This window comes from Monodon monoceros, unplaced genomic scaffold, assembly GCF_005190385.1.
Source record: "Monodon monoceros isolate NGI ecotype Baffin Bay Population unplaced genomic scaffold, NGI_Narwhal_1 Super_Scaffold_12, whole genome shotgun sequence".
NCBI lineage: Eukaryota > Metazoa > Chordata > Mammalia > Artiodactyla > Monodontidae > Monodon > Monodon monoceros.
The window spans coordinates 155,591,845-155,613,202 of NW_021703768.1; the positions used below are offsets into that span (position 1 = coordinate 155,591,845).

General features: G+C 38.9%; 1 protein-coding gene across 1 annotated transcript; it reads left to right on the plus strand.

Annotated features, from left to right (window-relative positions):
* Nucleotides 1-6,820: 6,820 nt before the first annotated feature.
* On the plus strand, nt 6,821-7,791 carry LOC114892192 (olfactory receptor 11L1-like). The gene is given in 2 exon segments (XM_029216852.1): nt 6,821-7,157; nt 7,160-7,791. Coding segments are annotated over 2 exon segments (969 nt in total).
* Nucleotides 7,792-21,358: the final 13,567 nt, after the last annotated feature.

Sequence of the window (21,358 nt, forward strand, 5' to 3'; positions counted from 1 at the left end):
ACCACACCTTTGCCTCAGCTTCGGGAATTTATAATCTCCTAGCCCCAAGCTCAGCCCACTCTGTAATGAAAACAACAAAAAAACAGCCAGCAGAAACCTCAAAAGCAACTGACACAGCACTTTCCTTCCTGCTTGTGGTTTTTAAAGAGATCTCTATTGGTTGGTTTTTTTTTCTCAGTTTTTCCTCTTTTTTTAATTGTTTTTTAATTGAAGTATGGTTGATTTACAGTGCTGTGTTAGTTTCTGGTGTACAGCAAAGTGATTCAGTTACACGTACATATGTGTGTCTATATATGTATAAGTATATACATATGTATTCTTTTTTGTATTATTTTCCATTATGGTTTATTACAGGATATTGAATATAGTTCCCTGTGCTATACAGTAAGACATTGTTTATCTATTTTATATATAGTAGTTTGTATCTGCCAACCCCAAACTCCTAATTTTCTCCATCTTTCCCCTTGGATAACCATAAGTTTATCTATGTCTGTGAGTCTATCTCTGTTTTGTAAATAAGTTCATTTGTATCATACTTTAGATTCTATGTATAAGTGATATCATATGGTATTTGTTTTTCTCTGTCTGACTTACTTAGCCTGATAATTTCTAGGTCCATCCACGTTGCTGTAAATGGCATTATTTCATTCTTTTTTATGGCTGAGTAGTATTTCATTATCTGTTGGTTTTCATTTCAGCAGTTGTATCCTGCATTTTTATTGTTCCTTTTTCCCTGAGTCTATATTGATAATTCACTGAGCTTAAGGTTGTCTAATGTCCTCTGTAGACACAGCTTCAGCTTTCACTGGCTATGTAAGGGGTACTTCTATGGAGGGGATTCAGAGAAAGTTTGGGGCAGAGAAGGTTCCTTGTGACAGTGAGTGATAACTGAAGGTCTCTAAGACACTGATCAGTGCAGTGGGAATAATGCTGGCCCTTGGCCTGTTTCTCATGCATATGAGCTCCAATCAGCACATGTACATGTTAATAAAAGTAGATTTATTCAGTAATGTTATATTCAAAATGAATTTACGTTAAGAACTTTTTAAGTGATTTGATGGGTTCAAGGACAAGAATGTTATCTTATTCAAATTTTACTCCAAAGTACCTTCACTCTGAGCCTGCATAGAGTAAGGGGCCACTATAGCTTCGGGAATAAATTAATACATGCAAGGTCCTGTGTGAGATTTATAACACTCTCTGAAGGAGGTGTTGTAAACCACATCCATATATTAAATGTGAGAAATTCGAGATGTGAGCAAATGCAGGGCTGTAGAAATGAGCCCTGTCTTACCTCTAGTTCTAGGTCTTGTGTTTGATGATGCTTCTGGTGTGCTAGGCAGGCCCTGTCAGGACTCTCATATTCTTTCTGCAAACATGTAGGAATTACAAGATCTGGATTTGGGATCAGATATAAAAACCCTACCCCAAAGAGTGGACTATCATGCAGTCCATAAATGGTATTTAATTATTTTTCCAAAATTCAACAGCACGAGAAAAGACCTATGATGCAAATTAGCTGTAAAATTATCTGAAAAAACAGGCCAAGATACAGGCTAAAAAAATTACCTGCACATATGCCAAGCTATAGGCTATAAGTAGTAATGGAGTTATACTACCCCACGTGTGGGACACACACAAAAAAGTTTGGAAGGTAAGATATAAGACGTTTAATTCTGGGAGACAGTACAATAGACATTTAAAAAGATATATTTTTGTCTGTATTTTCTTCTCCAAGTTTCCTAAAAAATATATATACATGAATCATATTATTTTGAAATCATATTTTTATGAATATATTTTTAATGATATTAATTAAATCAAACATCAATATATAAGGAATTATGTCAGCCTACCTCATCAGGCTATAGTGTTTGTGTGATTCACTGGTGAATCCCAATGCATGGATGAGCCCCAAGCACATAGTAGGTGCTAAATGCATATTTGCTGACTAAATGGATCATCAAAAACTATCCAAAATAAATGCAATTTTAATTTTTTTAAATTTGTTCAATCGTTTAATATTTTATTTTAAATTAAAAGAGACAAATTTCATTTAACTAGAAATATTAATAAATTTGGTCTTTAGTTAGACAGACTTCCATACACTTGAATTTTTTTTTTTTAATCCTGCTATATTATGGATGGGTTAAGAACTTTTTCTTTTCCAATTCATCTCCTAATTCTCAAATTGCATTTTTGTGTTAGATCGACAGATTAACACTCAGAATGAGCTTGGGTACAGATTGCTTTAATTGAATGAATGAATGAATTTGCAGTCATGAGTTTTTAAAATCTAGTCTCACCTGTAATTAAAGCTTGGAGAAATGCCATTCAACAAAAAACAGCTGTCATACATTCAGTCCTCAGGGTAGCCACTCACACTAATTACATGCTTGCTAGATTTAAAAAAGACACTTTTTAAATTGATTTAATTTTTAGTTAAATATCATTGGGACTGATCTTAAGCTAAATTTTAGAATTATACTTCCAAAAGAATTGTAAGAATTGCATCTATCCCGAGTGTTACCGACATCTAAGCCTCAGTGGGAAGAGTTGAATCTCAGAAGGTTGGTTCCATGATTTACTAATTTGATTGGCAAATTACAGAAGAATGTCTGGGGAACAGGATTCTCGGAAGAGCCAAGTCCTCAAGAACACAGTTATTGAAAGGAGAAGTCTGCTTTCGCAGCATCCAACGCCAGCAAAAGATGGCAAATTCCTGCTCTCAAGAAAAAAAGCACAGTCCGCATTTGGGTTACAAGAGAGCAAGGCAGATCCTGGATCCATGATTTAGGGCTCTTCATGCTGGGGAGACTGACAGGTAGGGGAGGTTCATGTGGAGAGGCTCGAAGTTTCTCAGAAGGAAATCCAAATGGTGTGTGTTTTAGTGTTGATGACACAAATTTTGTTATTTTGGTTGTTGTGGCAAGGCAATTTTAGCCTTTGCTGATGCTCTATCTACTTGGAAACAAATTAAATTATCTTGCCTAAATTATTTAGCATATAAAACTGTAATAGCTAAAAAGTAACCAAAAAAGAAATCTTGAGATGCCAAAGCTCATTTAGTTGACTCTAGGAAAGACTGCATATAAGGACAACAGCATTCTAGATTATATTTATTTTCACATAATTTCATATGTATATAATTTGCATAATAAAGCTACAGCATTAGATCTGAGGTTACACTGGTTATTCTAGTACTGAAGTAAACTCAGCACAGCATTTTAGGAATCAGAATTTTTTTTTAGCTCAATGTAATTAAGGTAATTCTACCACTTGGAAATAATTAGTAAATAATCAGTATTTCATTAGGTGAGTTTCTTATTTCTGAAAGTATTTAAGCAAAGAATGGTGATTAGTAGAGTCTGGTTTCCTTGTGCACTTGAATGTGCATTATAGGAGAGATTTTAGATGACTAGGAAACTGGGCCAAATGCCTTATAAACTTAGTCTCATGATACAATGCTGTTTTGCTTTCCCTGTGGGCTCCCAAACAAGGTCCTTATTGTTCTCCATGTTTAATTATTTTCTTAATCTATTCATTGTTTATTTTAAATTGAGTCCCATGGTAATATACATACCAAAAAATGAGAGAAAGGCAGGCAACAAAGGATCATTTTCCAAAATGGCTTTGTGACTTTACTAAGAGAATTTGTGAGCATTGCTGTCTCAGGAAATCTTCCATCATATCTCTCTTTCTGAACAAATCAATCAATCAAGAAAACAATCAATCAGAATCCCTCCCACAATGCAATTCAAGTGCTCAAGGAAACTGAACTTCTCTTAAATACTTTCTGGAATGAGGAACTCACCACCTATTGAAATAATTTAAATACTGATTATTTCCAAATGCTAGAATTACCTTAATTACTTTGAGCTTAAAGGATCAATCAATCTTTATTATTAAATAATAATATTCTAGTATCCTTTAGTTGTTCATTCAATGGCTTCAAGTCAGAACTTTTGGAATATTCTGTCTTTGAACCAAGATACACACAAAAAATTTATCTTGATGTCACAGGCTCCCAGAATGATGGTAGTCAGGGAAGGCATCATGGAGAAGGTGGTATCTGAGAAGAATGGAAGAACATGATATATGAACCACTTAGAAATGTGCAGGGACAATATCCCAGGAAACTGGGATGTGTTGAATAGAAAAGGAGGCAAGACCTGTGTAGTTTGAACAATACTAAGGAAGACAGAGTGTCTGGAGCAGAATGAGCAAGGAGGAACATAGAGAAAGAGATTGGAGAGGCAGTGCATAGAGAGAATAAGTAGGGCCTGGTAAACTGTGAAGGCTTTGGCAATATTTCCCTTTCTAAAGCTTTAAGAAATTTCATACATACAGTTCAGTATATATTTATACGACAAATCCTTTAATGTGTTCCTGGTAACAAATGCATAGATTTTGTTAAAATACCATTTTTACTCTCCCTGAATTTTTCATTGTCAAATGAAGATAAGATTCCTAGTGATCTTACCCACGTACAAGAGGAGAAACCAGAACATAGCAAAAATAGAGGACTAAAATAAAAACAATGAATTAGCAGAACAGTGGATTTGTGACATTTGAAGAAGCTGATTGGCCACATTGTTTTATTTACTTATCAGGAAGATTTCACAGTACATTTACATTCCCTGTGTAAGCTGGGTGTTGCACTGGGCTTTAAGCAGAGGAATGGCTTGCTCTGTTCTAAAAGTTTCACTCTGGCTGCTTTACTGAGTATTTACTGAAGAAGGGCAGATGGATGTGTAGGGGCTGCAAGGAGACTATTGAACAATCCAGGTGAGAGGAGTTGGAACTTTTTTTTTTTCCAGGGAGGATGCAATGTTGTTGTTAAATGGTGATCAGCTTCTGGATATATTTTCAGGTGGAGCCAGGCAATTTGGGTAAGAAATCAGATACTGGGTGTGAGAGAAAGAAGAATCAAATTCCAGGTTTCTGGCCTGAGCAAGTGGGAGGATGGAGGGACCCAATGAGATGGGAGGAGGCTTGCTAAGGGGAGGCTGGTGGGAGAGGCAGGAATGCAGGATAGTTTGTGTTGTTTCAGATGCTGATTAAATGTGTCAGTATGCATTTCAAATAGGGCGGTTGTTTACATGAGTCTTATATTCAAGTTTGATTCACACTTTAGGGTGTTGAAAGCCAAGTGATGGCATTTAAAGTCAAAAGACTGCATGAAACCATGAGGGAAGTGAGGTAGATTGAGAGGTATTCAGCCCCGAGGTCATACATATGCAGGTTGGAGGATGTAGAGCTGCTAGAAGAAGAAATGGATAAAATGTGAAAAGACAAGCCTGCAGTTGAACTCAAAGAGCATGTAGTCATGCACGTTGATCAACAAGAGTAGATCCAGGAAGAGGGAGGAATCAACTGTGCAATACTGACAACAAATCAGGATGATTAGGAATGAGGATGGATGATTGAAAGGCAATGGTCCAACAGAGTGATTTTGGTGTAGTGGAGAGGGAAAACATAATTCAGTGGATTCAAGTGGGAATACAGGCAACTAGGAGACACAATACTTTCAAGAAGGGAAGGAGTAAAAATGAGCAGAAAAATGCAGGAGAACAGAATAACAACAAGACTTTTTTTTCTCTGTTCTGTCATTTTAAAAGGGAGAGAACCAGCCTGTTGACATGCTGAGGAAATGATCCAACAGAGAGGGGGCCATTATTTATTCAGGGGCATAGGAGGGTGTAGTACCTGAAATACCTTCAACTATGTGAGAGGGTGTAACACCAGAAGCACATGTGGAGGGATTTCCCTTAACCTGGACAAATAGATGCACAGGAACTAATGGTAGGTAGTTGGGGATATTAGTAGCCTGAGGGTCTGGATATTTCCATTGGAGGATTTCAGTTTTGTTTTTCTGGATTTGTTGTTGTTGTTTAATAGTACAATATATTGCTGAGGGTATAGATACACAGCAAGGAAGTGTTGGAAGTTTGAAATGAGAAGAACATTATGAAATAATCATTGAGAAGAATGGAAAGTGATTAGATGAAGGAAATGTAGAATGGTTGCTCCAAGCAATAAGGACACACTGGAATTTACTGGTTGTGAATTTTAAAATGGCTACATTGTTGTCTGTCACCTCCTTTACTGGATGGAAGTTCATGTACGGCAGATGGATGTTGACTAACCAGAACTGGGTTTGACAATGAATTAAATGAAAGCAAAGGAAAGATTTATTGTTGAATGTATACGGGAAGGAGTGATTACAATGGCTGAGCATGGTATCTGGGCAAGAAAGTACAACGATGGAGGTACAGGTTATCTCAGGACAGGGCTTCACACACACGCACATGCAAACACATGCATGTGAAGAGCAGGTTATCCTTAAATATTGTTTGAGGGGAGAATGAATAAACTTTCCCAAGATATCTTAGGATTTATGCCGCATCTGACTTCTTTTTCAAAGAAGCCAATTATGAGAAAAGGAAGGTATTTGCTTCCTTATGTGCTTGACTTTTTTTTAAACTTTGTTGTTATTGTTGGTTTCTAAGTTTGCTTTCAATCAGAGTCCTTTTTGGCCTCTATCTTTCGACCTGAGACCACTTGTAGAGGTCAGAGAATCCAACAAATGGAATTGGCTGAAGTTCTTTCCAAAATCTAATATCCATATTCAGCTTCTGATATCAAAATGTATTTTTTAAAAGCAAGTTGAAATTATACATTTGCTCCTCTAAAATGCAGTACATAAAGATCTGAACTAATTTAAAAAAATTAGTCTCTGAAGTTCCAAACATCATTAGTTATATCTTTATGCCTTATGTACAGTGATTTTCCAGAATGTTTTTCTCCTCTACAGGCAATGGAGTCCCAAAATGTGTCCATTGTTACTGAGTTTCAGCTGCTAGGATTCCAGAATGCTCTTGAGTGGTGGATGTTGCTCTTTGCCATTTTCTTGTTCATCTACTTCCTCACAGTCACAGGGAATATTGTCATTATTATAGTGGTGAGCCAGGACCAGCGACTGCACTGACCTATGTACACATTCCTCAAACACCTCTCCTTTCTGGAGATCTGATATACATCCACAATTGTCCCCCTTCTCCTAGCCAACCTGCTCTCCCAGGGCCAAGCCATCTCCTTCCCTGACTGTATAGCACAGCTCTACTTCTTTGCGTTCTTCAGGGCTACCAAGTGTTTCTTCTGGCCATGATGGCCTATGGCTGGTATCTGGCCATCTGTAGCCCACTGCACTACACTTTCCTGATGAGTCCTGAGGTCTGCACCAAGTTGGTGGCAATCTCCTGGTTGACAGGGATCAGCACAGGGTTCCTGCCCTCCTTGATGATTTCCAAGTTAGATTTTTGTGGGCCCAACCAGATCAATCATTTCTTCTGTGACCTCCCTCCCCTCATGCAGCCCTCATGTTCCAATGTTTATATCACTGAGATGGTCATCTTTACCCTGTCAACTGCTGTGCTGTGCATTTGCTTTTTTCTTACACTTGTGTCCTATGTTTTTATTGTGTCCTCCATATTGAGAATTCCTTCAGCCTCTGGCCGAGTGAAGACCTTTGCCACATGTGGCTCCCATTTGGCTGTTGTCACTATCTACTGTGGAACCACAGTCTCCATGTATGTTTGCCCCAATCCCCACCTGTCACCAGAAATCAACAAGATTATTTCTGTCTTCTATACTGTGGTCACCCCACTGCTGAACCCTGTTATCTACAGCTTGAGAAACAAAGACTTCAAAGACACTGTTAGAAAAGTTGTGAGAAGGACTTGTGGCATCTATGGAGTAAGAGTGAAGGCAGGTTTCTTTATTGGATAAAGAAAATCAACACACAGAATACAGAGTGGATTAAGTTCAGGGATAAGTGAGGGGCAGGTTCAGAGCCTTCAAACCTAAATGCCATCACTGGCATTACTTTAAATTCCACAAGCCATAATAAAACAGCTTCTTTATGGACCCTTGCCAACAACTGCTCAGAAGATAAACTGCCTCTATCAAAAAGTTTTGGAGACAACTTTGTCCTGGACACTTTCACCTTCTGATGGGAATCTGACTTTATAATTCCAGGGCATGATGTTTACATACACAATATTTTCAGATTCTATGAAAGGATTACTGTTGAGTTCATAAAGCCTATGTACAGAAAATCATACATCTTTTAAGTACTGTTAGGAGACTTGTCTTGTAGACTCAATTCTTGGTGCTCTCAGTGCTTGTTAAATATCTGTGGAATGAATGAATGAAAAAAAGAAAAGATAGGACTTCCCTGGTGGCGCAGTGGTTGAGTGTCTGCCTGCTGATGCAGGGGACGCGGGTTCGTGCCCTGGTCCGGGAAGATCCCACATGCCGCGGAGCAGCTGGGCCCGTGAGCCATGGCCGCTGAGTCTGCATGTCCGGAGCCTGTGCTCCACAACAGGAGAGGCCACAACAATGAGAGGCCCGCGTACCGCAAAAAAAAAAAGAAAAAAAAAAAAAAAAGAAAAAAGATAAGTGAAATATGTGTTGACCAGAATTATCTTTTAGTGACAGGAAAAAACAAAGAAGGATTTTTGAAGTGCCAAAGGTTTAGTATAGTCACTTGGAGGGTTTTGTTTGTTTGTTTTGTAAATTCTAAGAAAGAAAAGAAAGAAGGAAGGGGGAGAGGGAGAGAAGATAGGTGGAGGGGAAGTAACTGGTGTAAGGAGAAAGAGAGGGAAAAAGACAAAAGAAAGAAGGGAAGGAAGAAAGGAAGGAAGGAAGGGAGGAAGAGAGAAGGGAAGGGAAGAAGAGGGAAGAGAAGGGAAAAAAGTGAAGGGAAAGAAAAGCCCAAAGTATTATATGTTCTTGTGAGTCTAGGAGTCAAAGTCTCTATATTAAAAGGCTTAAAACACTTTTATATTTTAAGTCAATCAATATTTAGAAGACCTCTACTAATCCTGCCCACTATTCTATTCACTAATTCCACAAATATTTTCAGTCCCTTGATATATGCCAATCTCCTTGCTGCAGTCTGGGTTACTCAGGAAATGGCCAGGGAAGACTTTGCCTTAAGGGAGCCTATAGTCTTGAGGGAGAGAGAAATATGTAATGAGTCATCAAAGGAATAATTGATTTCTTTATATTTGTGATGATTGCTATGAAATAAAGTGTAAGCTTATACATTAATATAAAACAATAAGGTCTAAATCATCATTTAGCATTTAGCATCAACAGCAAAGCATTCTATGTTTATGTAGCACTTTAACCTACAGTTCAGGATGAGAAGGATAAGAATGGAAATAGTGGTCCATGAAGAGAACATGGCATAAATGGCAGAAGCAACCAGGGGAACCTGGGGATGGAGGAAATAGATGAGTCTGGAGAGAAAGGCAGGAGCTAGTCCATGTAGGTCATTCAAAGCCCTGTAGGGTTTTTGGATTTTACACTAAAAAAAAAAAATCATTGATTATCAAAGGGTATCCATTTGGAAAGACATGATATATATATATTTATTTATTTTATTCATTTATTTTTTTTTTTTGCGGTACGCGGGCCTCTCACTGTTGTGGCCTCTCCCGTTGCGGAGCACAGGCTCCGGACGCACAGGCTCAGCGGCCATGGCTCACGGGCCCAGCCGCTCCGCGGCATGTGGGATCTTCCCGGACCGGGGCACGAACTGGTGTCCCCTGCATCGGCAGGAGGACTCCCAACCACTGCGCCACCAGGGAGGCCCCCACATGATATATTTTGCATTTGCAAATCCCACTACTGTTTAGAGAAAAGACTGAAAGAGAACAAGAGATTCTGGAGCCATTGCAGTAGCCCACACAGAAGAAGAGTTTGGTTTGATTTAGATTTGATAATGTAACCTATCATAGAAATGCCTCACAGTGATGAGTTCAGGAGTGGAAAATCTAGGATCATTTATTCCTGTGAAGTGGCACCCGTCTGTAGTCTCTTCACAAACTTGTGATATGCTCCACATCTACCCCTGAGCTTCAGGGGTAAGTGCAGTTTGACTCTTTAGCTCATATAATTTCATCTCACCACCTGTCCTTGGTTCTTCTTACCTTCCTTCTCCCAGTGCTCAAGGTCACACTTCCTCCTGGAACTTGACTTGTGAGGACTCTTGTTAGTCCTCATCAGATCCATCTGGTTCAAATACTGGGTAGAAGGAAAGCAATGTACTGGAATCTGAGATAGGACAGGAAATGGGTGATATAGGCTGGAAAGTATCATTGATCTGGACCTTTGGACAGAGTATCCAAAAACAATCAAATATCTTATCTTGCAAATCTTTGTCTCTGATTATATTGATTGTGCCTTACATTTAATAAGACTTAAGTTATCTTACCAAAAGATCCTTTCTAATTTTAAACATGATGGGTGCCTGGCTCTGCATATGGGGAAAAAAGATTACTGACCCACATATGAGGATGCCGAATGGACATTTGGATGTATGGATCTGGAGCTCAGAGGAGTAACCTGACTGAGAGGTAAAAATTAGGAATTTTTTAAAACATATAGATCACATTCAAAAATATGGAAATGAATAAGATTTCCAAGAGAAAGAGTGAAAACCAAAGAAAAAAAAAAAGTGAAAGAGCATGGAGGATTTTCAAAATATAACTCCATAACTTTTAAGTAGAGGAGAGGAACCTGAAAAGGGACTAAGAAGGAATAACCACAGAGGTGGAAGGGTTATTGTGAAGTGGTTGTATAGACTCTTCTAAGGGAAGAGAATGTTCTGGAAAGAAGAGGCATTGAGCATGGAAGGTGAGGATTAATATGTTTTTCTCAAAGTTCTCAACACAGAGGGTACTGTTGTTCCTGGGAAAGGCAGCATCTTTGGACTGAGGAGAGTGCACATCAGACTGATAACAGTGGGGGAGGGACTGGCTTGTAAGGAAATGCAAGCATTTGTGTATATGCAAAAAATTACCCTGAGAAATGCAATTGTGAAAGAATGAGATAAATATACCTATATTGGAGAGGTTGTTGTATTTTTGTAAGATGTAAGATTTTAGCATCTGATTAAGTTTTGAATACTTGTAACAAGGGTCCACTAGTGAGCAAAAATTTGAGGAATAAATATAGAGACTAATTACTGAAGGCTTGAGGTTGAAAAGTAAGGGATCTGGGGGCAAATGTGAAGATATCCGCATTCAATAGGGAAAACATTTTATTTAGTGTGAGAGGCAGAAGGGAGAGAATAATTTTAATCTGACGAGGGTTCAAAGAAATAGAGTTAGGAGTTGGACAAATTCCCATCCGAGGACTTATATGGCTTGTGTTTCTGAGACAAGGTCAGCAGCTCTTATTTATCACAAAGAATGTAGGTTAAGGTTTGAAGAAAGTGGTAAGGCATTCCAGACTCATTTTTTAAAATGGGATTGATAGCTGGCTGAAGACAGGTGGATTTGAGAGCAAAGTTGAGTTCCTAGTTGAAGTAGGATATCACCAGTTTAATGTGATACTGAGCTACCTGTCTGTGTATTCTGCTTTAAGACCACTCAGTTGTTTTAGCTCAGTCCTATTCGGTGAAGGACAAGGTTCACCTTGAATTCAGGCTCAGCTCTATGGATACAGCTGGAGATAAAGGCAAGGAAACAATGGACTTTAGAGTCTCAGATTGTCAACAAGGGAAATAAATACATGGGAGGGAAGTGAAGGAAACACTGACCATAAGTCCAGAGTTTAAAAAAAAAATGCAGTTGTAATAGGTATTTGTGCTATGTGGATTGATAGGAAGTGATACATAGATGTTTAGTGGTTCAAAATAGCAGTGTAATATAGGGTTTAGTTTTGGATCACAGAAAAGTCAAAAGTATAAGAAAAAGTGAGATAAATCAGGTCATGAGAAGAAAGATGAATTGGCCACATGGCTGAGGTCCAGAATTCTGGGAGGAAAGAAAGTCATAATCCTGCATCACCTGTAAATGAGAGGGAGTGCTCAGTAGCTTAGTGAATTGTCTCAACGAGGGGAGAGTGGGTTCTGTATTCCCCTAGCATGAGCCTTAAAGGATTTTTTTTTTAAGGAGTGGGGTAACAATAGCCAGGGCAAAACATTAAGTAGCAAGGAGTGTATCATTCCAGACTGACTCTGAATCAAGGGGAGGGAGATGTGAAGCAATTCCACTTGAGAGAGTTACTGCTCAGTTTCCATTCAAGCAAGGAAGTGGGGTAAGATTAATAAAAAAGTGATGACTAACCAAGGAACGTAAGTTCCAAAGGGGGGAATGACTATGATTGACCCAGAGCTATCAGAGCTTTTCAAGACCTCTCCTGGGCTGGAGTTATCCCTGTCCTCTAAAGCTGTTACTCCAGCCTTGAGTGGAATCTGCCAGGTGTGATATCTCAGAGTCTCTGATGAGTAGATTTAACATGTTTTAAATTAAACACAATTTAATTAACAGTTCCTTTTAAAAGGGTCTCTAGACCACTGTGTTATAAAGATAAAGGAACCAATATTATGTTTTGTTGATTATTTCTATTTTCAGTTGTTTAAGAATTAAGTATCATTTTTTAAGGAATCATTTCATAAAGTTGAAATGGTTTTGTCACAGTATGGACTAGGAAAATTGTATGGAAGTTTCAATAAATCCATCACTACTACTGTGAATAAATTCCTGCAATTGCATGTTTTACCAATGGAACAAAACAATACATCATTTTTCTGGTTTTTTTTTAAAACTTTGAATAATGTGATTGATCTATTAAGTGTACAAAATTTAAAAAAATACATTTTATATGACACAAATATCTTTATTTATTAAATATACCACCTTACCAACAGTTTAATAATGATAAAGAAAAGGCAGCAGTACAAATAAAGAAGACAATCCATTTTCATAAAAATTATGGAAAACTGATGTTATTAACATCCCTTTTACATTTACTCTTCATAACTACCAAGTAACATATTTTATTACAAAAATAAGAAAACTGAATGGGATGTGAATCCAAAGTCTCTGTTGGACTTCTATTTCTTCTCTTACTCATAACTTTGTGTTTGGTTTTTTTTTTCTTTTCCATATTTATTATTGCTTTTAAAATTTTCTTTATTATTTTATTTTATTTTTATTTATTTATTTATTTTAACATCTTTATTGGAATATAATTGCTTTACAAAGGTGTGTTAGTTTCTGCTGTATAACAAAGTGAATGAGCTATATGTATACATATATCCCCATTATCTCCTTCCTCTTGCATCTCCCTCCCACCCTCCCTATCTCATCCCTCTAGGTGGACACAAGCACTGAGCTGATCTCCCTGTGCTATGCAGCTGCTTCCCACTAGTTATGTATTTTACATTTGGTAGTGTATATATGTCCATGCCACTCTTTCACTTTGTCCCAGCCTACCCTTCCCCCTCCCCATATCCTCAAGTCCATTCTCTATGTCTGCATCTTTATTCCTCTCCTGTCGCTAAGTTCTTCAGAACCATTTTTTTTCGATTCCATATATATGTGTTAGCATACGGTATTTGTTTTCCTCTTTCTGGCTTACTTCACTCTGTATAACAGTCTCTAGATCCATCAACCTCACTACAAATAACCCAATTTCATTTATTTTTATGGCTGAGTAATATCCCATCATACATGTATGCCACATCTTCTTTATCCATTCACCTATTGATGGACACTTAGGTTGCTTCCATGTCCTGGCTATTGTAAATAGAGCTGCAATGAACACTGTGGTACATGACTCTTTTTGAATTATGGTTTTCTCAGGGTATATGCCCGGTGGTGGGATTGCTGGGTTGTATGGTAGTTCTATTTGTAGTTTTTTAAGGAACCTCCATACTGTTCTCCACAGTGGCTGTATCAATTTTACCTCTCTTTGTTCTTGCCATGACTGTTATCTTGGTTTTTGCTATGACTGTTATCTTAAGGCATCCACAAGAGGCAAAGCTTGGCTATTTACTCTGTCATTACTTTCATTTTGGAGAGCAATCAGGAGGCTGATTGTAAATGCCTAAGCTGCAGCCCACCTATCTCCTGTCTCAGGAAATGCAATCGGGAGACTAGTTGTAAGTTTCTGGCCTAAAGCCCACTTTTTCCTGCCTCATGAAATGTAAACAGGAGGCCAGTTGTAAATGTCTATCTTGGGGCCCATCTATCTCCTGCCTCACTCTCTGTAATTCCCTTACTTTACCAGTGAGAAAACCTAAGCACCAAGGACTGAGGTTTCTCCAGGACCTCTGAGCAATAAACATTGTTATTCCTCTACACCCTGTTGTTCCTAACCCTCATCCTCAATTAACATCCATTTCCACTGGATGCAAATTCCTTCCTGTATTTGACTTATGCAACATATTCTTTAGTAATCCAGTTGATGAAGTTAGACAATACCTTTTTGTCTTCACTTGGGAAAAAAAAAAATCACCTGGACAGTAATGCCACAGGATTTTACTGAGAGTCCTTCTTATTTCTCACAAGGCTTGAAGGCTCTGAATGATTTGGAGTCCCCTAAGGGTTCTACTTTGTTGCAATACGTGGATGATTTGCTTCTCTGCTTTCCTTCTCAAACCTCCTCACAGGAAGAGAGCATTCATACACTAGAGCTTTTAGCTTTAAAAGTACATATAGTCATCATGGAAAGGTTATAGTTTGCCCAAACCCAGGATCAATATTTAGGGTATCTGATGTCAGAACAAGGGCTCTACCTAGATCCAGATAAGCTTCATATTTCTGTAAGTTTCCCCAAAGCCCAAACTAAGCACTAACTATGAGGTTTTCTTGGGTTAGTTGGCTACTGCAAAAATTTGATTACAAATTTCTCTCTTACAGCAAACTTCTGTATATTTTACTAAACAATAATGTGACCCTGACCCAATTTTATGGTAAGAACTGACAGCACAGCCTTTGAGGCCTTAAAGGAGAGTTTTATGTACCCTCCTGCGCTTGGGCATTCCAATTATCAGTTTTGAATTTTTATGTATGAAAAGGAAGAGGCTGCCATTGAAGAACTCACCCACAGGGCGATTACCATCTGCCCACAGGGTGTAATAGTCAGCAACTGGGCTCTGTGACACAGGGACATCACCTTTCATTTAGGGCCATTACTGCCATTGCTCTTTTGGTTAAAGACATCAAGAAAATTGTTGTGGAATCCCCTTTAGCCATTGTTGTGCATCGTGCAGTAGAAGTTCTCCTGTATTCTCATCACATTCAACATTTATCGGTCAGTGACCTCACCTCCTATGAACTTTTGTTGTTAATGTCTCCTCCATAACTCTTTTACACTGCAGTAACCTTAACCCTGATACTTGTCTCCCCTCCATCACAGACAAAGTTCCTCACAACTGCGTAATGCTAATGGACCACCACCTGACTCCTCATTTCAACCTACATTAAATTTCTTTGGGTGAAGTTGACTTCTCATGGTTCACTGATGACTCTCCTTTAAAAGATGGCAGTGGCAAATATTGTACTGAGTATGCTATTAAAATCTTTTGATATTTTTGAGACAGCATCTTTACCTATGGCTACCTCAGCCCAACAGGCTGAATTACACTCTCTTGCACTTTTGCCAAAGGCAAAAACGTCAATTTTTATATTGATAGTAGATATGCTTTTGGAATAGCTCATGATTTTGGAATGTTGTAGAAGAAACATGGCTTCCTTAGTTCCGGTGGAAATAAAATTGAAAATTGTCCCTATGTTAAGGAATTGTTAGATTCAATACTTTTACCTGCCACATTAGCTATTATTAAGATTCCAGGGCATGATAAACTTGACTCTCTGGAAGCTAAGAGAAATCACCTTGCTGATATTTCTACAAGAAATGCTCCCCTTAAAGGAAACAGCAGCCAGAACTCTGTCATGATCCAAAAGGATACTTTCCCAAATAATAACTTAGAAAAAAAAGTAGCTAGAGAAGTCCAACAATTGGCCTCAGAAGAAAAAACAAGATTGGAAATTAATTCAACAATTGTTGGTTTGATTTAAAAAGAAAGAGAGCGGAGATGGGGAAGGTGGCGGAAGAATAAAACGCGGAGATCACCTTCCTCCCCACAGATACACCAGAAATACATCTACACGTGGAACAACTCCTACAGAACACCTACTGAATGCTGGCAGAAGACCTCAGACCTCCCAAAAGGCAAGAAACTCCCTACATACCTGGGTAGGGCAAAAGAAAAAAGAATAAACAGAGACAAAAGAATAGGGATGGGACCTGCACCAGTGGGAGGGAGCTGTGAAGGAGGAAAGGTTTCCACACACTAGGAAGCCCCTTCATGGGCGGAGATTGCGGGTGGCGGAGGGGGGAAGCTTCGGAGCCGTGGAGGAGAGCACAGCCACAGGGGTGCGGAGGGCAAAGCGGAGAGTTTCCCGCTCAGAGGATCGGTGCTGACCAGCACTCACCAGCCTGAGAGGCTTGTCTGCTCACACGCCGGGGTGGGCGGGGGCTGGGAGCTGAGGCTCGGGCTTCGGTCGGATCACAGGGAGAGGACTGGGGTTGGTGGCGTGAACACAGCCTGCAGGGGGTTAGTGCACCACGGCTAGCCGGAAGGGAGTCCGGGGAAAAGTCTGGAGCTGCCGAAGTGGAAAGAGACTTTTTCTTGCCTCTTTGTTTCCTGGTGCGCGAGGAGAGGGGATTAAGAGCGCTGCTTAAAGGAGCTCCAGAGATGGGCGCGAGCCGCGGCTATCAGCACGGACCCCAGAGACGGGCATGAAACGCTAAGGCCGCTGCTGCCGCCACCAAGAAGCCCGTGTGCAAGCACAGGTCACTATCCACACCTCCCCTCCCGGGAGGCTGTGCAGCCCGCTACGGCCAGGGTCCGGGGATCCAGGGACAACTTCCCCAGGAGAACGCACGGCGCGCCTCAGGCTGGTGCAACATCATGCCGGCCTCTGCCGCCACAGGCTCGCCCCGCATCCATACCCCTCCCTCCCCCCAGCCTGAGTGAGCCAGAGCCCCCGAATCAGCAGCTCTTTTAACCCTGTCCTGTCTGAGTGAAGAACAGACGCCCTCCAGCGACCTACACGCAGAGGCGGGGCCAAATCCAAAGCTGAACCCCAGGAGCTGTGCAAACAAAGAAAAGAAAGGGAAATTTCTCCCAGCAGACTCAGGAGCAGCGGATTAAATCTGCACAATCGACATGATGTACCCTGCATCTGTGGAATACCTGAATACACAACGAATCATCCCAAATTGAGGAGGTGGACTTTGAGAGCAAGATATATTATTTTTTCCCCTTTTCCTCTTTTTGTGAGTGTGTATGTGTATGCTTCTGTGTGAGATTTTGTCTGTATATCTTTGCTTTCACCATTTGTCCTAGGGTTCTGTCCGTCCGGGGTTTTTTTGTTTTGTTTTACGTTAAAAACATTTTTTTCTTAATAATTATTTTTTATTTTAATAACTTTATTTTTTCCTCTTTTTTCTTTTCCTTTCTTTTTTCTTTCTCTTTCTTTCTTTTTCTTTTTCTTTCTTTTTCTTTCTTTCTTTTCTTTCTTTCTTTCTTTCTTTCTCTCTCTCCCTTTCTTTCTTTCTTTCTTTCTTCTTTCTTTCTTTATTCTTTTTCTCTCTTTTGTTCTAAGCTGTGTGGATGAAAGGCTCTTGGTGCTCCAGCCAGGAGTCAGTGCTGTGCCTCTGAGGTGGGAGAGCCAACTTCAGGATACTGGTCCACAAGAGACCTCCCAGCTCCACGTAATATCAAATGGCGAAAATCTCCCAGAGATCTCCATATCAACACCAACACCCAGCTTCACTCAACGACCAGCAAGCTACAGTGCTGGACACCCTATGCCAAACAACTAGCAAGACAGCAACACAACCCTACCCAGTAGCAGAGAGGCATAAAATCATAATAAGTCCACAGACACCCCGAAACACACCACCAGACGTGGACCTGCCCACCAGAAAGACAAGATCCAGCCTCATCCACCAGAACACAGGCACTAGTCCCATCAACCAGGAAGCCTACACAACCCACTGAACCAACTTTAGCCACTGGGGACAGACACCAAAAACAACGGGAACTACAAACATGCAGCCTGCAAAAACAAGACCCCAAAACAGTAAGATAAGCAAAATGAGAAGACAGAAAAACACACAGCAGATGAAGGAGCAAGATAAAAACCCACCAGACCTAACAAATGAAGAGGAAATAGCCGGTCTACCTGAAAAAAATTCAGAATAATGATAGTAAAGATGTTCCAAAATCTTGGAAATAGAATAGAGAAAATGCAAGAAACATTTAACAAGGACCTAGAAGAACTAAGGATGAAACAAGCAATGATGAATAACACAATAAATGAAATTAAAAATACTCTAGAAGGGATGAATAGCAGAATAACTGAGGCAGAAGAACGGATAAGTGATCTGGAAGATAAAATAGTGGAAATAACTACTGCAGAGCGGAATAAAGAAAAATAATGAAAAGAACTGCGGACAGTCTCAGAGACCTCCAGGACAATATTAAATGCACCAACATTCGAATTACAGGGGTCCCAGAAGAAGAAGAGAAAAAGAAAGGACTGAGAAAATATTTGAAGAGATAATAGTTGAAAAATTCCCTAATATGGGAAAGGAAATAAGTTAATCAAGTCCAGGAAGCACAGAGAGTCCCATACAAGATAAATCCAAGGAGAAACACGCCAAGACACATATTAAACTATCAAAAATTAAATACAAAGAAAACATATTAAAAGCAGCAAGGGAAAACCAACAAATAACACACAAGGGAATCCCCATAAAGTTAATAGCTGACCTTTCAGCAGAAACTCTGCAAGCCAGAAAGGAATGGCAGGACATATTTAAATTGATGAAGGAGAAAAACCTACAACCAAGATTACTCTACCCAGCAAGGATCGCATTCACATTTGATGGAGAAATTAAAAATTTTACAGACAAGCAAAAGCTGAGAGAGTTCAACACCATCAAACCAGCTTTACAACAAATGCTAAAGGAACTTCTCTAGGCAAGAAACACAAGAGAAGGAAAAGACCTACAATAACAAACCCAAAACAATTAAGAAAATGGGAATAGGAACTTACATATCGATAATTACGTTAAATGTAAATGGATTAAATGCTACCACCAAAAGACACAGATTGGCTGAATGGATACAAAAACAAGACCCGTATATACGCTGTCTACAAGAGACCCACTTCAGACCTAGGGACACATACTGACTGAAAGTGAGGGGATGGAAAAAGATATTCCATTCAATGGCAATCAAAAGAAAGCTGGAGTAGCAATTCTCGTATCAGACAAAATAGACTTTAAAATAAAGACTATTACAAGAGACAAAGAAGGAAACTACATAATGATCAAGGGATCGATCCAATAAGAAGATATAACAATTGTAAATATTTATGCACCCAACATAGGAGCACCTCAATACATAAGGCAAATACTAACAGCCATAAAAGGGGAAATCAACAGTAAAACATTCATAGTAGGGGACTCTAACACCCCACTTTCACCAATGGACAGATCATCCAAAATGAAAATAAATAAGGAAACACAAGCTTTAAATGATACATTAAACAAGATGGACTTAATTGATATTTATAGGACATTCCATCCATAAACAACAGAATACACATTTTTCTCAAGTGCTCATGGAACATTCTCCAGGATAGATCATATGTTGGGTCACAAATCAAGCCTTGGTAAATTTTAAAAAATTGAAATTGTATCAAGTATCTTTTCCAAACCCAATGCTATGAGACTAGATATCAATTACAGGAAAACATCTGTAAAAAATACAAACACATGGAGGCTAAACAATACACTACTTAATAACCAAGTGATCACTGAAGAAATCAAAGAGGAAATCAAAAAAATACCTAGAAACAAATGACAATGGAGACATGACAACCCAAAACCTATGGGATGCAACAAAAGCAGTTCTAAGAGGGAAGTTTATAGCAATAAAATCCTACCTTAAGAAACAGGAAACATCTCAAATAAACAACCTAACCTTGCACCTAAATCAATTAGAGAAAGAAGAACAAAAAAACCCCAAAGTTAGCAGAAGGAAAGAAATCATAAAGATCAGATCAGAAATAAATGAGAAAGAAATGAAGGAAATGATAGCAAAGATCAATAAAACTAAAAGCTGGTTTTTTGAGAAGATAAACAAAATTGATAAACCATTAGCCAGACTCAACATGAGAGAAAGGGAGAAGACTCAAATCAATAGAACTAGAAATGAAAAAGGAGAAGTAACAACTGACAGTGAAGAAATACAAAAGATCATGAGAGATTACTACAAGCCACTCTATGCCAATAAAATGCACAACCTGGAAGAAATGGACAAACTCTTAGAAATGCACAACCTGCCAAGACTGAACCAGGAAGAAATAGAAAATAGGAACAGACCAAATCGCAAGCACTAAAATTGAGACTGTGATTAAAACTCTTCCAACAAGCAAAAGCCCAGGACCAGATGGCTTCACAGGCGAATTCTATCAAACATTTAGAGAAGAGCTAACACCTATCCTTTTCAAACTCTTCCAAAATATAGCAGAGGGAGGAACACTCCCAAACTCATTCTACGAGGCCACCATCATCCTGATACCAAAACCAGACAAAGATGTCACAAAGAAAGAAAACTACAGGTCAATATCACTGATGAACATAGATGCAAAAATCCTCAACAATATACTAGCAAACAGAATCTGACAGCACATTAAAAGGATCATACACCATGATCAAGTGAGGTTTATTTGAGGAATGCAAGGATTCTTCAATATATGCAAATCAATCAACGTGATACACCATATTAATGAATTGAAGGAGAAAAACCATATGATCATCTCAACAGATGCAGAGAAAGCTTTCAACAAAACTCAACACCCATTTATGATAAAAACCCTCCAGAAAGCAGGCATAGAGGGAACTTTCCTCAATATAATAAAGGCCATAAAAGACAAATCCACAGCCAACATCATCTTCAATGGTGAAAAACAAACCATTTCCACTAATATCAGGAACAAGACAAGGTTGCCCACTCTCACCACTCTCAGTCAACATAGTTTTGGAAATTTTAGCCACAGCAATCAGAGAAGAAAAAGAAATAAAAGGAATCCAAATCAGAAAAGAAGAAGTAAATCTGTCACTGTTTGCAGATGACATGATATTATACATAGAGAATCCCAAAGATGCTACCAGAAACCTACTAGAGCTAATCAATGAATTTGGTAAAGTAGCAGGATACAAAATTAATGCACAGAGATCTCTGGCATTCCTATACACTAATGATGAAAAATCTGCAAACGAATTTAAGAAAACACTGCCATTTACCAGTGTAACAAAAAGAATAAAATATCTAGGAATAAACCTACCTAAGGAGACAAAAGACTTGTATGCAGAAAATTATAAGACACTGATGAAAGAAATTAAAGATGAGACAAATAGATGGAGAGATATACCATGTTCTTGGATTGGAAGAATCAACACTGTGAAAATG